Source organism: Chelmon rostratus, chromosome 2 (genome assembly GCF_017976325.1).
Source record: "Chelmon rostratus isolate fCheRos1 chromosome 2, fCheRos1.pri, whole genome shotgun sequence".
In the NCBI taxonomy this organism is placed as follows: Eukaryota; Metazoa; Chordata; class Actinopteri; order Chaetodontiformes; family Chaetodontidae; genus Chelmon; species Chelmon rostratus.
This window is the reverse complement of record NC_055659.1, coordinates 23,915,825-23,933,059: the sequence shown is the minus strand read 5'-3', so window position 1 is coordinate 23,933,059 and position 17,235 is coordinate 23,915,825. Positions and strand designations below refer to the sequence as shown.

Below are 17,235 nucleotides of genomic sequence, written 5' to 3'. Positions count from 1 at the left end.
AGCACAATCACACGCGGTTAAATTATCCAATTATCTACAAGGTCTGAACACTGACCATGTTTAAACAACACACTTGTGTCTTGAAGAGGTATGAATTAGAGCCCCCCCTGAAGAGTTCTGCTCGGAGGAGTCCAAATACACTATGCTATTTTGCCATGTAAGCAAGCCACAATGCGGTTATTAAAATCATAGTTCTACTAAAACAATGGTGATGATGATACTATATTCAGTCATTGTTTCATCCCAGGTTGCAAAGTGTGACACCTGCGGCCGCAAAGGGGAACTGAAGCAGAGTCTTCCCACGCTGGGAGAGCTTCTGTGACCTGACTTGTCTGCTACAGTTTTTGCTGTGATAAAGTGGCAACGCAGGGCGAGGTCTTCAGAGGTGTGCATTACTGATGCCATTACAGGTTTTATTTTCCTGTGTTGGGCTTTCAATTCTAAAATTTTGATTAAATTTCTACGAAATCAGGAAGTAATATCCCGCACTGATTCCGCTGTGTTTCCTCGTGTTTTGTTTTCGGGGACGATATAGCCCCGATTTCACAAAAGTTGGGACTGTATAAAACGTAAATAAAAACAGTAGGCTAAAATTACGAATTGCTCATCCAGTTTAGCATGTTTCAAGCTCTAGTGACTCTCTCAAACGAACCTACACTAACTTGTGAGGTATATGGTCAGATCAAATAACAAAATAATCCTTTGTCAATTTTTCTTGGAAAATTGATATCAGCGGTACGTGTGATTCAGATTCTCGGCACCAGGGGGCGGGCTCCGTCTAATCCGTGTTGTACCACAAATGAGAGCAAATGTGAAGGTTTTATGAAGTCTTGCTGGTGAAATAATAAAAGTGGACATTTGTTTTCACCACTAATGCGTCACAGTCTGACTGTGAACCCCTTTTAGTAAACTGACATGCAGTTTAGGCCTTAATCACGACACAAAACTAATTTCACAAATAAATAACAAATGACATAATTGAATGCAATGCATTTTGACATAACTAATGCAGCAAATGGATGTTTAGGCCTTCAAGCCCAGTGAAAGAGTGAGTGAAGATGACTGTTAAAAGATCATGATCAGTTTTAGTATGATTAAATGTAGGCAATCCAAACCCTGAATGTCAACAGTATTCATGTTTTGTTGTCAATTTCCTATTTCCTGTTGGTGCATCTTCACCTGCAGTACTCCCTTTTTATATTGTACTTCTTTCATGTTTATTGTTATGCACCAAAAAAAAAACCAAACTGATTCTTCTGGCTGAAACCAAAAATCTGAACCAGAAGCAGAAACATTCAGCACCTCGGACAGAGGCAGCTCACATTATGACCGAACTGCTGCTGACTCTGCCAACACACTCTGAACACTTCATTGTTAAAACTGAATTTTATGTTGTCTTCCAAAAACGGATGGCACAGCACTGACAATTATCTGTCTGCTTTGTTTATTCATAACAACTCATTATCTTATTATCTTTCAACCAGCAGACCTTTAGTCTGAATTAAACATCTGCAGCTATGCAGCAAAGAAAAAGAAAAGAGACAGTTTCAAACAGAAATACAATTTCCAATCAATTTATTTTGTTGTTGTTGTTGAATTTATTTATATTGAATTAATTGTGGGGGGAAACCGAAGCACTCGGAGAATACCCACAAGCGAAAGTTGAAAAAGGCTTTGCCATGGTCCTGAAAAGATCGGTGATGGCCGTTTTGATGTTGATCTTTTTTGGCTTCACCAGATACTTAATCATGCTGTCTGCCATATATTCTATTATGACCTCATCCTGTAACAGCATGAGCCTTCGCAGCAAGCCGGGGCTGCCAGTCTTCTTGCACAGGTCCTTGTGCGCCGCCTTGGCTATCCTTTTGAAATGGCGGGGTCCTGGCTTCACAGTGATGCAAGAGTCTGCGGTCTTTGCCAAGAGCAATGCTTTCGTTGTCAGCGTGATGTCTTCGGTTACATCGCGTGACACTCTCAACGATGTATGTTTCATAACCCGCTCAACCATTGCTGCTGCCATCATTGTGAAGGCCAGGTCGTCCCACGCTTCACCGGGCTGTGCTGTGTCCTCACGTGGAAGTTCAGCAGCTTCATCTCTGATAGCTGGTTCATCAGTGATAGACGCTGACACTGCTTCAGACACAGGTGTGTCACTTTCCCTTTCCGAGGGGCCCTCTGTGAGTGCTGGCAGATTTACCTCTAGTCCCGTAATCTGCCTCAGAGCATCACTCACGAGGTTTGTCTTCCCTTCAGGCTGTTGTGCCTGCTGCTTGAGCCAACTCCGTGTCAGCTCCATGAAAGTGTCCACTTGCGTCTGAACCTCGCGCACAACGTGAAGCCTTTGTCCTCGTTCTGGATTGAGGTGGCGAAAAGTGACCCCTCTCAATCGTTGAGACATAAGTGTGTGCCGCTCGTTGGAAATGTCGCTGGCAATTCTTTTGTAGAGGCACAAGTCATCTGTGCCCTTCGTCGTCGCCTGATCTTTCTGTGGCGAGATCATGTCCTCCACCATCCAGTCCACCACATCCATCAGCTGCTTCAGTGAGGACGTCTCTTCAGGTGCTTGGAAGCGGTCACAATTCTTCCTCAGTTCTGCCAGAGAGTGAATGAATGACTCCTTTGCAAATCTGCGGAAAACAAAGGCTTTGATTTGACTTCCCACCCTTTTCCAGCAGGATGCTTCGCTGGATTTGTCCTCTGATTCCAGCTGCATCTCAGGTGTGGCGTCTGTCTCCAGTTGAAGTTGGTTCATTATAACTTCAACAATGTCAGAAGCGGCCTCGTCTAAATCCTGGGAGCAGATGGTCTTTAGCAGCTCCCTTTCCTGTGTGGTGAAGTCCTCATAATTGTTGCTGGCAAATAAATCATTCAGCTGGTTCTCCAGGATCTTCTTGACTGCTTCGGTGGTTTTGTCTTTGAAGCTACTGCCAGAAGAAACTTTTCCTGGTTCGTCTCCTTCCAGAGAAATGACGGGGGTCTGCCATGTGTCCCCACGTTCAGCCATCTCATTGTCCGGTTCAAACCTGTTTTCCATGGTTTGTGGTGACTGTGTTTGTGCCAGCGGAAAAACGTGAATGTTCTCTGAAAAACTCAACTCAACTAAACTCTGAACTTGAGTCGCGTATGAAAGCTACAAACTTGCAGATCGACTGTGTTCGTGTTCGGATGCGAATGTTTTCTCAAAACTCTCAACTACACTCTGGACTTGTCTCGTACATAAAGTCAAGAAGCTGGCAGATCAACGGATTTTTTCTTATCATATGATCTCCACTGCTCCACTGACGTCACACTTCAAGGCAAAAATGAGAATCTCTAAGCCCCGCCCCCAATCAACAAATCAGTAGCAACCTAGCAACAGTAACTAGGCAGGGATGGCCAAAAAATGGATGGCCTCTCATAGGCTATCTATCTTGTTCATTTATAACTACGCGTGATCTTATTATCTGTTAACCAGCAGAACATTAGTCTGAGTTACACATCTACAGCTATGCACAAATAATAATAATAAAAAAAAATACACATTTTCAAACAGAAATGTAATTTCCAATTGGTTTATTTTACTTGCCCCCCCCAATAATTACTCGTTGGAGCCTGAAAGGCTTGGCCATGGTGTTGAAGAAGGACCTGAATTTTCCTTCGGCTGTGATCTTCCTTTGCTGTTTCAACAGGTGCTTTTAAAGAATTTCAAGGATGAGAGTCATAAAAAGTATTTTCCCAATAGAAGATGGCAATCAAAGGCTGTCTCCAGGGAAACAGGTCAAACGGATGTCAGTGGCTGAGACCAGAAATCAGGACTTTGGACAGCAGCACCGCAAAGAGTTGAGACAGATCAGCAACAAACAGGCCTGTGGCTGTGTTATGATGATTGTTGTGAAGATTATTATAGGTGAGCAGCATAAGGTCCTTAAATGACCTTTACTAGATGCAACATTTAACTGATGCTTACACATTAACCCATCAACAATTCTAATCCAATAATGTACTATTTATTATTTTTGACATGGGCCATTTTGCATAATGAATAATCTTACTTTTGCTATTTTAAGTCCATTTTGATGCAAATACTAAAGGATTTTTTCTTGTAATAGAGTGTTTCTACACTTGGTAGTGCTATTTATTTATATCAGCTGAAACTACAAATTATTGGCTCCCCAGTGAAATGCCTTAACAGTCTTTTCCCATTCAGGATTTCATTGTTGGATGGGTCAAAGCCATTTTAGCTGGGTCTTTTCATTACAGAAGTTACTGCTGTTTCCAGCTAGTCTCCCTCAGACGACTATAGCGCGTCTGGTTATTTTAACACTTTCCAAATCTGTTTCAATACAAAACATTGACGTTTGTATTTATTACCAGAGAGAGGACTTGAATTCAGCACAGGGTTGCACACAGCTTTTACTGCAGCTCTCATCACAGTACACAGCTTCCTGACAGATGGTGTGTTGGCCTGTGCTTTTGTGTGTTCAGTTCTGGGAGGTGATCAGCGACGACCCAACAGGAACCGACCACGGAGACAGCGAGCTTCAGATGGACGGATCAGTGTGTTTTACAACGAGACAACTGGTAAGTAGTACATCCCCACATGTCCTGAGATCCGTGATAAAATGCACTGCAGGTTTAGGTTGTGAATGAATTGCGGATACATCAAACCAAGCTGATGTGTTTTTTATCAGAACCAGCAGCAGGTGGAGTTGTGTGGAGCGCGTCTGCACTGAAGGTCATAAAGTCCATATCAGGCTACAGTAACATACGTTTGTTTGTCTGGTGAACAGATCAAAACCCAAATTTATTCAGTTTATAATTAGAGAAAACAGAAAAAAACGACGCCAAAGAGTGTCTGAGACCGAAAATCAGGCCCTGTGCTGAGGAACATTCAGCATCTCGGACAGAGGCAGCTAACAGAGTGACTGAACTGCCGCTGATTCACAACACTTCATTGGATTTCAGGATGTTTTCCAAATGCGGATGGCACAGCACTGACAACTATCTATCAGGTTAATTTATAAAAACCCATAACTGCCTCACATCTGCAGTTAAATGTTTAGTTCAGCACATTAAAGAAAACACCTCATTAAGAGAGCACTGAAAAAGCGCCAAAAGAGACCAGAAGGAAGAATGACAGAGCAATTTAAGGTTATCAACTTTCCATAGGTAAATAAATGTTGTACACTTAACTGGAAGAAAGAAGACAAGGGAAAAGACGGAGAAAGCAAGATTTAGCCCTTCTCAAGTAGTACGCAGCCTACGAGGTATCAAATTTATGTTTATACCGTTTGTCTTTGTGGTGGCTCAGTGTATTGTCTGTTTTATAGCTGTACAGGGAAATTCAGAGCTGTGAATACAAGACATACATACGTGCATATATTTATTGTACTGTATTTTATTTTCTCTTTTCTATCAGTTGTCACGGGTTGGTTCCAGGAATGAAGCCCTGTTTTAACCATGATCTCTGCCTCATCGCGTCTGTTACTGGAGGGAGCTACAAAACCCATGATCTTATTATCTACTTACCAGCAGAACATTAGTCTGTACCACCAGCACGGGACCCGCCTACCCCGATGTGACAACACAATAATAACAACAATAAATTACCGCGGCTATAGCTGCCACAAAGAGCTGGCCTCTACAGAAGGACTCTACGAGTCTGGCCACTTGGCAGGGGGATCCTGTTGATGCAAAGACACAACATGTCATGCTCTCCACACCTGGTTTAAATTCAGGTTTATTTCTACAAAACCTGAAGCGTCCTGTTGCCAGCTTCACGTGGTGCCATGCAGATTTGCCACAGGACCAGCAGCGAGTGGTATAAGCAGACACTTCTGCCACAGGGCTTTGATGGTCGCTCAGTGTTTGTCCAGTTTCAATCCTCAGCCCCACCAAATACTCTGCCTCTGTCCATCCCTGGGACACTGCACTCATCCACACCCTGATAAATACAGTATGAGTACAGCAAAATCAAAAACACACAATATCACAGGCAGAAAGTAACACATCTGTCAGAGTGTAACTTGTCACAGCATCAGATAATTGTATTTTTGGATAAGAAAAATAACCCCACCATGATAACTCACCAGCGTTAACAACAGGCGGCTAAAAAGAGGCCCTACTTCCTTCCAAGCACCTTGATGTTGACGCAGTGAACAAGGTCCCCTAAGTGGCTGAAAAGCAGTGAAGGAGGCTTGACTGCCGGGGATGCAGCCTCACACTCCTGGTTCATCTGTGGAAGCCCTCCTGGAGTCTGCTGGACATTCAGTGAATGTATCTGAATCTACACAGGGGGGACCGTAATTAACAATGACACTATCTGCACGACATGCACTGTGACAGTAACGTTACGCAACGACAGTAATGAAGATGGAAATGTCGGTCGTCGATTGGCCGTCCGGTGAAAGATGGAAATGGCGATGCGCGATTGGCCTGGGAAAGATGGAAATGGGGAGAGGCGATTGGAGGAGAGGAGCCACCGTTATTTCGGCTGTGAACATGATCGGTTAACTATTTATGACGCAGGTGTAGAATTTACGACGATTCGTTCATTCGTTTATTTTTATATATTGACGGTAGAATAACACGGGTGCCTTTGGCAAGCCAGAAAAGGTCGCTAGCACAGACATTTCATGGCCAGACAGTCTAACAAGGACCAAAATTCATTAGTAAAACGTTTCATCGTTTAAAAAACCTGCATACATGATGTTTTTCTATGTCAGATTTCACAGGCACATGCGACGCACAGTGCGTTGTACAGAGCGCGCCGTGACGTCATCACGTCCGACTGAATGAAGCGTCATCCTTTCTGATGTAGAGCGGCACGGCGGCCTTTCTTTGCTGCTCTACATTACCCCAAAATCTTCCCGCTGTTATTCAGGCATTTGTGCTCTTTAATTTCTTTAACCATGACTCGGAAGTCGCCACTGCTGGCCGCTTGCTTGCTGCTTCTGGCGGTTCTGAGCTCGAAGGTTTCAGCGGACGGGTTGGTAAACGAGGAGGTGAAGAGGACAGTGGACTTGAGCACTCATCTGGCCAAGATCACCGCGGAGATCGTGCTGTCCAACCAGGGACACTCTGCCGTCCAGAGCTTCATCTTAGCGGTAGAGGCTGACCTGGCCCCGCATCTGGCATACATCGGAGCCTCGGTGAGACAAACACGAGTGAATGAAACAACGCCAGCACCCCTGCTTGGAACCGGCTCGCTAGCTTTAGCTTGTTAGCTACTCCATAGTAAACTTAAGCTACACATATGTCGGCTGAGCGAAACCTTACTGCTCTCAGATGTTGCATTTTTCTGTGTTAAATCGACAGCGGCAGTAGTGCACGGGCTTATAGCATGCTACTATTCAATGCGTTCATTGAATGCATGGAATGACAGCTATTAGCTAGGGCTATGTGATATGATTCAGTGAGCTCTGCAAGCTCCGAAGTCAAACGGCCGCAGTCAACGAAGGGTAGCTACTCTTTCAAGATTTATATTGCTTAGTGCAAAGTATTAGCTTCAGCTGATGTGTTGTGAGCACAAATGCACCGAACAGCTCGACCAAGATTAGATAATTCATTCAGAATTGCTAAGGATGTGGGTAAGAAGACATTAACTTCCGCAGCGGCGCACGCTCTGTCAGTGGCTGAATGACACGTATGCGCTGGGCAGCTCACTTCCGCGTGTGACTGCGCAGGCCTGCCCCTTCCACTACTAACGTGACGGATTCAATGTTGTGTTTTTAGATAGAATAATAAGCTATACATGGTTCATTTAAAGAACTATTATCCATTGCATTATAAATCTCTTGCTCGTCCTGTAATTTGCTTATAAGTGTTTTGATTTCGAAGAGACTGCTTAAACCACCATGTTTTTACAGGTGAAGGGTGATGAGGAGGAGGATGGCTCACTTGAACTCCAACAGACATCACTTCCGGGCCAAAGGTAATTCCCAAACCTGTATAAGCAGCTAAAATGATGAAAACACACTGCATAATTGTATTTAAACCAGTGTTTGATAACTGAGTGAACTGACTCTGAAGTGTCCCAGTGGCACTTGTGATAGAACTTTTTGAATTTGTTTTACCTTTTGCCAAGGACACACAAGATAAGGTTGTTGTCCCACAGCAGCAGCATTAACATCATTATGCAGATGTATGTTACCCATGCCCCTCTCTGTTGTGTCCCATCTGTTCCCATGCAGTGGTCAGTTTTACAAAGTGCAGCTGCCCTCAGCTCTGGCAGCAGGTGCTCAGGTGAAAGCGAAGGTGGAGATGACATTCAGCCACGTGCTGAAGCCCTTCCCCACACACGTCACCCAGGCTGAGCGCCAGCTGGTGATCTTTCAGGGGAGCCACTACCTGTACTCCCCGTACCCTACCCGCAGCCAGACCACACGTGTCCGTCTGGCCTCCAAGACTGTGGAGAGCTACACCAAGCTGGGCAACCCCAACAAGAATGATGACATCATTGAGTATGGACCCTTCCGCGACGTGGCTCCGTTCAGTGAGGTACAGCTCTGACCCGATTTGACAAGCTTCGATTGAAGCTGTGAGAAAGTTGCCAAAACGTTCTGCTTTTTGCATGTTCTCTGCTGTCCAGGATACGATGAAGATCCATTATGAAAACAACACACCCTTCCTCACCATCAGCAGCATCATTAGGACCATTGAAGTCTCTCATTGGGGTAACATTGCTGTGGAAGAGACCATCGACTTGAGGCACACAGGAGCCGTCCTGAAGGGGCCTTTTTCACGTTACGATTATCAGCGTCAGTCAGACAGCGGCATCTCGTCTGTCAAATCCTTCAAGGTATCGCATTACACACATTACCCCTGTTGACTGACTTGTTTTTGCTGTTAAGGTGATGGTGATGATAATAACTACATATGCCTTCTCCTCAACAGACTATCCTTCCTGCCTCAGCCCAGGACGTCTACTACAGAGATGAGATTGGCAACATCTCCACCTCCCATCTGCAGGTTCTGGATGACTCCGTGGAGGTGGAGATCAGGCCTCGCTTCCCCTTGTTTGGAGGATGGAAGACCCACTACATCATTGGCTACAATTTGCCCAGCTATGAGTACCTTTATACCCTGGGTGAGTTGATTTCTAATAACACTAAAGCTTCCTGTCCACCAAGCAGTCCAGTTCAGTTCATTGCAGCCCGTTTCTTCGTTGCCCCTCTGTTAAAGTTCCAAGCGAGTGTTGCACTGCAGACCAGTGGTTAGTCAGTTTTTTGCAGCAGTTTTTTTTCTTGCCTGCCTGCAGCCTTTTCTCAAACAAAGCTTATCTCCTTTTGGTATTAAGCAACCACATACAGAGAAGAAAGAACATGAAACATTCAATGCCCTCCGTTGTGTTCTTGTTGTTATAAGAGTAGCATAACTCAGTGCGTAGCGAGTGAGTAGCAGAAAAGTGGCGGTGAATGCAAGCAGACCAGAGGAAAGGGTTAGCAGTAATCGGTCAGTCTGACAGTAGGTATGAGTTAGATACAGCTTTCAAGGGTATAATACTGACCATGTTTGATGGAAACGCAGCTTAACTAACCCAAACATAGGAGGGAACTTGGATTCATACTCATGTTTTGAGAGGTAAAGGCAAATAACTGAGAACAAACCAGTGTCTTGCTAAGTGGCTACCTCAGCAGGGCAGGCAGCTTCCCATTTACACACGTCCTTCCTAATCACAGAGTTCCATTATGTGTTGCTAACATGTCACATGTTTTTATCGTCTAGGTGACCAGTATGCACTGAAGATGAGACTAGTTGACCATGTGTATGACGACCAGGTCATTGACTCACTCACTGTGAAAATAATCCTGCCAGAGGGAGCCAGGTCAGTGTTTGCAAAAAAAAATCTCCAATTTGTTTGGGCTGAGAAGAGATTTTTGCAGTGTTTGATGCTGATTCCTCATATTTTCCCTGTGATGTCCTATCAGAAACATCCACGTGGATACACCTTACAAAATTGATCGCATGCCAAACCAGCTGCACTACACATATCTGGATACGTTTGGCCGACCAGTGCTGGTCGCCACCAAGAACAACCTGGTGGAGCATCACATTCAAGATGTTGTGGTAAGACACACACACACAGCTGTTGCATATGTTTTAAAGGTAAACAGGAGGCCTACATATTTTCTAAATGTTTCCCCTGCAAACAGGGTTTTTCCTCGTATTATATTTCTTGGGAAACAGGAAATGCCTTGGGTGGCCTGGGATTAAACCTGAGCAGCCACAGTGTTATTAACCAAAATGTCCAGATACATTGGAGCCAGATAACCCGCAGAGCTGTAGAACTCAGTGAGCTCTCTTCTTGTGTGACCTTCAGGCCAGAGTTTAAACACTACACACAACATATCTTAGAATGAGCTTTGTGCTACCTGTAGTATGGACCTTTGGTCTTGCCCACAGAGCCATCCTCAGGACAAACAAACTGTTCTAAGAAGCAGGTTTACTGAGTTATCTGGAGTTTGCTGAATAAAAACAGGAACAGGTCTGTTTACATTTGTCCTTGTTCCAAACTTGAGGAGGTTCAGAGTTATTTGTATAAATTGGTAAACTCACTGGTAAAGCATCACTGTAGCTCAGTTGTCAGTATGTTTATGTTTGTGGGATATTATGAATATGAGAGTGCTATGTATGGCTATACTGTACTTTTAGAATACGTTATTCACAGTAATGTCGCTTCTCAGCATCAACAGTCAAAACAAGGTGTTGAGTTTACAACAATGTGTTTCAAAGAAAAACATGCAATGTCCAGATACTTGAGAAGCTTTCAGCAGCACCGGTTTTGTATTTTTACTTCATGTATTACTTGATTCATCATTATCGGAGTAGTAATTTATCAATATTTAGTCCTGCAACTAACTAATGAATTCAGTAATTATTCCAGCACTAAAAATGAGGTTATTTAACTCTCTAAAGGTGGGGTTTCAGTTTAGGGAAAGAACATCTCATACAGGGCGCCCCATGGCTTATAGGTTAAGACAGACCAGTGACCCCAACATTCCTGACTCTAGAATGGCTGGGGACCTTTGTTGTTTTGTCGTTCACCATTTCTCTCCCCTCATTTCCTCTCATCTCTCAGCCATTACTCTCTAAAGGCATAAAATACCAAAGAAAAAAAAACATTGGAGAAAAAAAAAAAAAACAGTCAACCAATCAGTCAGATACATGCTTTTGCGCAGACCATTAATGTTTGGGGTTTTTTTTGGAAACACACGACTTGACGACTCTGGGCCGGAGCTCATCTGAGATGGACTAACGCAAAGTGGAAAAGTGTGCTGTGGTCTGACGAGTCCACATGTCAAGCTGTTTTTGGAAATCATGGATGTCGTGTCCTCCAGGCTAGAGATGAAAAAGACCATCCAGATTGTTACCAGCTCAAAATTCAAAAGCCAGCATCTGTGATTGTATGGGGGTGTGTTAGTGCCCATGCCTTGGGTAATTAGCACATCTGTGAAGGCGCCATTAATGCAGGAAGGTACATTCAGGTTTCGGAACATATGCTGCTATCCAGATGACGTCTTCTTCAGGGACGTCCCTGCTTATTTTAACAAGACAATGCCGAGCTGCATTGTGCATGTGTTACAGCATTGTGGCTTTGCAGTAAAAGAGTGCAGGTACTCAGTTGCCTGCGGGCAGATCCTAGATTGTTGAGCACCTGAAGTCGTAGAGCAGTCGAGACAATTATTGTCCTCAGCTCCCAAACAATTACTGAGTGTTGGTAAAAGAAAAGGTGATGTAACACAGAATGAGAGTATATTTAAAAACAAAAACAACAACAAAAAATGTAAGTTTCAGTTTTAACATTAGATCTCTTTGTACTCTTTTTTTAAATTGAATATAGAGCAAAGCAGATTTACAAATCACTGCATTCTGTTTTGATTAACATTGTACACTGTGTTCCAACTCTTTAGGAGTTGAGGCTGTATGTGCTGTGCTGGGGAAAAACTTCAGCCTCACTAAATTTACTTCACAGTTGTGTGAATTTGAGCTGTGAAATTTTGTTGAGATCTTAATTGATAAACCTCTTTTGTAATTACCAGGTTCATTATAACTTCAATAAGATCCTGATGCTGCAGGAGCCTCTCTTGGTCGTAGGAGCCTTCTACATCCTCTTCTTCACTGTCATCATCTACGTCCGCCTGGACTTTGCTATCACAAAGGTATGACAACAATAAAGGGACCCTGCTTCCTGTTTGCCTCATTTATTCTTACACTTCCCTCCTTTGGCAGATATTCTGCTTTCTTCTGTCTTCATTCAGCTCTTGCCGCTTCACTTCGTATGTTTTAAATCGGTTTTTATGTCTTTCATCTTTGGTCAGGACCCTGCGGCTGAGGTGCGCATGAAGGTGGCCTCCATCACGGAGCAGGTGCTGACTCTGGTCAACAAGCGCCTGGGTCTGTACCGACACATGGACGAGGTGGTCAACCGCTACAAGCAGTCCCGCGACACCGGGGCGCTCAACAGCGGCCGGAAGACTCTGGAGGCCGACCACCGCGCCCTCACCAACGAGATCAGCTCACTGCAGGCTCGCCTCAAAGCCGAGGGCTCCGACTTGGCCGATAAGGTGAGTTACGCGCGATTGGATTGTTGTTGACTGACCTGGATGGGCAGGTGAGCCTCACTCCCCTCTCTGTGCTCTCAGGTCGGGGAGGTGCAGAAGCTGGATGGCCAGGTGAAGGAGCTGGTGTGTCGCTCCTGCCAGGAGGCGGAGCGGCTGGTGGCGGGCAAGGTGAAGAAAGAGGCTTACATCGAGAGCGAGAAGACTCTGACCAGCAAGAGACAGGAGCTCGTCAGCCGCATCGACAGTCTGCTGGACGCCCTCTAAACTACTCCTGCCACACTAGCACACAGAAACAGACGCACACCACCCCCGCTACAACATGCAGCCGACTATTTGTATGTATGCGAATGACGTTAAGTGTGACTCAAATGCTTCCACTTTTTTCTTTTTGTAACCATCCCTGAACCCAGACATGGACTGTTAACATCATCTTATGGTAGTGATGGGTTTATCTCGTGCCTTTGTGCCTTGCGATAAACTCGAGGTCACTGTGTGCTCAGATCTCCAGCAGCTTCGTCATGACTTTTGCTTTTTTTGTCTGTGTGTTTTTGAGTTTGTTCAGCTACATGCAAACTTTGTCACACTTTCCTCAGACTTGACGCTTCATTTTCATGTTCAAATCTGGACTTTGTATCCCCCTCCCCTAAAGTATGTATGGTTGTGGGATATTTTTTTTTTTTAAACGAGTAGCTGAAGGCCCCAAGTGTTTTCAGTCTCATGTCTTTACTCACATAAGCCGTGTTCTAAGATTTTAATCTTCTAGTTCTTCAGTATGAAGGTGACAGTCTTTTCCAATCTTATCTCTTTTGCACTTACAACTTTTTTCTACTTGCCCCTGACTGACGTTTATGTTTGAACGAATTTGAAGCTCTGATTCTGTGTCATCCCAGCTGCTTGTTTTTGATGTTCATCAGTCATATTTTCTACATTTTGTATGATTTTTTTCCCTTTTTTTTTGTAAGTGGTGTTTTTTGACCATGAGATTAGTGAATACATGAGATTAGATTGTATGCGAGAAAAGACATGGGAGATGGGACACAGGTGTTTGTGAAATGGGCAATGATGTGAAATGCTGTCAAATTGGAAATAAAGTTTTGAGAAACTGCTCATTTAGCATGTTTTTTAGATTATGAAGATGTGATGGGAGTATTTCTGCCTTTGCCTTGTGTGCAAGTTCATTTGGGGAAGCAGTACCCATAGTTGATCAAAAGAGGGTGCAATTTTGTCAAGAATAACCACTTAACCATTTTGGAGGGGTTTTTTTTCCCTCCTCAGCAAAACTGGACTGCATTTTGACCCTGTCAGGCCATTATACTGACATATAGATAGAAGTATGCCATCTAATATCCCAAAATAAAAATCAGCTACATTTGCACTAGGACTGGTGCCTCCTTTTAAAACTGGCACCTCAGTGGGAATTTCCAGCACATTGTTGCATTCCTTGTTTCAGAGTAACCCCACCTATCACCCTCTCCTCCCCAGTCCGCAGAGCAGCCGACCTGCCTCCATCACAGTCGAAGCCCAGGACAAACATAAGGGTCAGACTGAGGTCATCGCTTTCCCTCTGAGGTCACCAGGGGTCCTGGCAGGTCATTTCCTGCTCCATAATAACAGGCCCCGTTCCCCTCACAATGATAATGTTAACATATTGTATGTGCCATACAATAATCATTCTGAAAATACACGGCAGGGGGAAAGCAAAGACAATGTCTGTTAGCGCTGATGCTCGGTCCTGGTGAAAGGCCACACAATGGCATTTTTGTTAGTGTGTTTGGGCTTGAGTGGAGATTTGGAGCAGTGAGAGTTCGGCGAGCTGGCAGGTCTCACTCTCACAGCAGAGCACAGCAGGCGGACTGCTGCCGCTCACACACGTCCACCTCCACGCCAAACCACTGAGCTCACGTCTGCGTGTCACTCAGTAATGATGCTATCAGGTCAGTCTGTGAGTTTGAATGTTGGACTGACGTGACTGAAGGATTCCTTTGGGGACTGACAACTCATTTCAAATTAGTGGATTTGGGAGATTTTCTAGAATAATTCATTGGCCTTGAAAATACTTTCTTTAAAACAACACAGAACCTGAATTAATCAGTATTCTCAAGATCTCTGGCCTGCTTCCCATCCTGAGATCAACACCGTGATGGAGAGTCAAAGTGACACTGCTGCAGTCTGAATATGAATGTCACCAGGATTTCTGGAACGGGGCCTGTCTGTGTCAAATTACTAAAAATGAAATTTCAGACTTAGGAGAAAGATAGCAGTAAAGATAACATAAAAACTTTAATTTCTGCTTCGACTCACAGTCTAGATACATAAAAAGTTTGTGATCAAGCCATTTATCAAATGTCTTTGGAAATGAAATTTAAGAGAGCATCAAGAGAGCATCACAAGTCTCGAGTTGGTTTAGAGTAGGTGGTTGCAGTCCAGAAACAGAGCTGAGCACACAGCTTCTGAGTCTTGGATTGACTGTACCATATAACACTGGTCATGATGATCAATATTAAATCTAAAGCAATACGTAAAATTAAGAAAAGGTTAGGAGAATTACCCTTATTGCATGTTGGGCCACCACCTCTACCGGCAGCACTACTACTGGAGATATTAACCAACAATATCACAGAAATAATGATGCAGCCCTATAAAGACAGACAGCAGCAACTACAGAAACGATGAAGCTGAGACAGGGATGGTTCAGGTTTAGCTGTTAGAGAGCATCTTTGGTTGAGAGACAAGGGTGTGAAGTTAAAGGCTTTTTGCCAAACTGTGTAACAGATATATATATACAGATATGGCGGTTACAGCCATTCTGCTGAGCTCAGATAGCTAGCATTTAGCAGGACTGGATGCTTGATTTTTAAACTCTACACTTCTCTGGCATAATATCTTCATATGGTAAAATAGATGTCAAAAGGTTTGATACTGGCTTTAAATTTAACCAAATATGTTTGGCTTTTCATCCTCAGAGCATACACATGATTAACTGTGCGATCATCATCGGTGGATGAGCAGGAGTAAATCGCTTGATAAATGTGTCTCATTCCTTCAGCGAAGAATTTTTTGACTCCTCGATCGTGTCTTTAGAGTAGCCATGTTCTTCAGTGTAATTCTTAAAGGTGAGATAAATATGGCCAAGGATCCTGAGGAAGATCTTAAGTCATAACTTAATCAAAAATAGGCCACATTTGAGCCCTTCAGTTTAATGAAGCCATTGGAAATATTTTGTGACACAGTTATGGAGGATCACGCTGCTGGACCTTCTTCATGAAGACCATCGCTGAATATGGCCGGACCGTAAGGCTTATGTCATCACCCATCGGCTTGTTGATGCATTTGCCTCCCCAGTCGGCTGTTATATCACTGACAAGGCATTGTCTTGTGTGGCATTGGTGTTTGGTTGATTGGCCCTACAGTCTTTTCAGTTCCAGACCTGTCCCCTGGCCCAGGATGTGATTACCGGTCGCATAAGAACTGCGGTTTATCTGTTGGCGTAAGCCGAGCAGAATACTGTTTAAACCGGAATTCATGTGCAGCACTGTATCCTGATGTGGCAAACCGTGTGTGTGAGTGTGTGTGTGTTTGAGGGGGATGAGGGGGTTTGTGCAGGGTGCTGGACTGGTTGGGCCATGTGGTTGAGCTGTCATGGTCCCCCCTCAGGCATGAAGTTGATTATTATCTTCCTTTCCTGAAGTATAGTGAAGATACAGAGTGTGTTCTTTCTTTATCTGCCAGGAAAATAATGAATATGTAAAAAAAAAATGCAGTTAAACCAGGTATCAGTTGAATCCACAAGCCCTGGGTCTTGTGACGTGGTGGTGATTGATTACATTGAGGGCTCACCTGCAGTACTCTCCCTCTTAATCTTTCTCGCTCTAAAATACACACACACACACACACAAAGAGAGGCAGAAGTCACCAGTCAGGGAACAATATCCTGCTCAGAAGACCCTTCACAGCACACTCTCATAAATCACTGAGACAGAGCCACCACCCTCACTGTCAGCATGTTATTATGCACGCACACACTCTCAGGTCCACGTTCCTCACGACAGACATTCATTCAATTCACTCAATCCTGCTAGCCGGCCATAAAAGGATGTCATTGAAAAGAAGAAATATGACTCGAATCTAAACTCAAACACACCTCACCTGCGCTGATTCCCTCTGGCTCTACATAAAACACACATCCTCACAACAGCCGCTCTGTGTCCCGCTCTGCCCTGGCCCTCTGCACCGGCCATTCCTCAGTGACAGGCTGCCGGGATGAGGGGATGAGAGGCTCTGAAGGGCGAGGTGAGGGATGGATGAAAGCCCCTGCGGCTAAGGTCCCGGGGCCCTGCGTCCTGTGCAGGTGGCAGGTGTGATCTGGCCGGGTGCAGAAGCGTGAGGGCGAGGAAGAGGAGGACAATGAAGGCGTCTGTGGCCCTCGTTGCAGCTGCAGGAGGCAGGGAGGAGCGGGGCCGACAGATAAGACGGTCAGACAGACGAAGGAAGGGAAGGACAGCATAGGTAGCGCAAAAGACGGAGATGGGACTTCAAACGGAGGATTGGGCCCCGGGTGCAGAGAGACACATTCTTGTCTGGCACGGAGGAGGTGGGGACAGAGGGAGAGCAGGAAAGATGGATGGCACAGAAAGGGCGAGCATCAAAGTCCTCAGTCGTGCTCCTCTCATGCAGATGTTTACATCACGTGCAC

At 44.6% G+C, this 17,235-nt stretch overlaps 1 protein-coding gene across 1 annotated transcript; it reads left to right on the top strand.

Moving 5' to 3' along the window:
* The first annotated feature begins 6,776 nt into the window (after positions 1 to 6,776).
* On the top strand, positions 6,777 to 13,638 carry rpn1 (ribophorin I). Its single transcript, XM_041953592.1, has 10 exons — positions 6,777 to 7,130; positions 7,848 to 7,912; positions 8,172 to 8,478; positions 8,570 to 8,779; positions 8,875 to 9,067; positions 9,706 to 9,805; positions 9,909 to 10,047; positions 12,021 to 12,140; positions 12,300 to 12,545; positions 12,624 to 13,638. Exons 1-10 carry the CDS (start codon positions 6,891 to 6,893, stop codon positions 12,804 to 12,806), a joined length of 1,803 nt encoding a protein of 600 aa, XP_041809526.1. The 5' UTR covers positions 6,777 to 6,890; the 3' UTR covers positions 12,807 to 13,638.
* The last annotated feature ends 3,597 nt before the right edge of the window (positions 13,639 to 17,235 follow it).

Coding starts and splice junctions, on each gene's coding strand:
- rpn1 (XM_041953592.1), top strand. CDS start 6,891: ATGACTCGGAAGTCGCCACTGCTGGCCGCTTGCTTGCTGCTTCTGGCG. Junction 7,913..8,171: donor ACATCACTTCCGGGCCAAAG/GTAATTCCCAAA, acceptor GTTCCCATGCAG/TGGTCAGTTTTACAAAGTGC. Junction 9,068..9,705: donor TGAGTACCTTTATACCCTGG/GTGAGTTGATTT, acceptor TTTATCGTCTAG/GTGACCAGTATGCACTGAAG.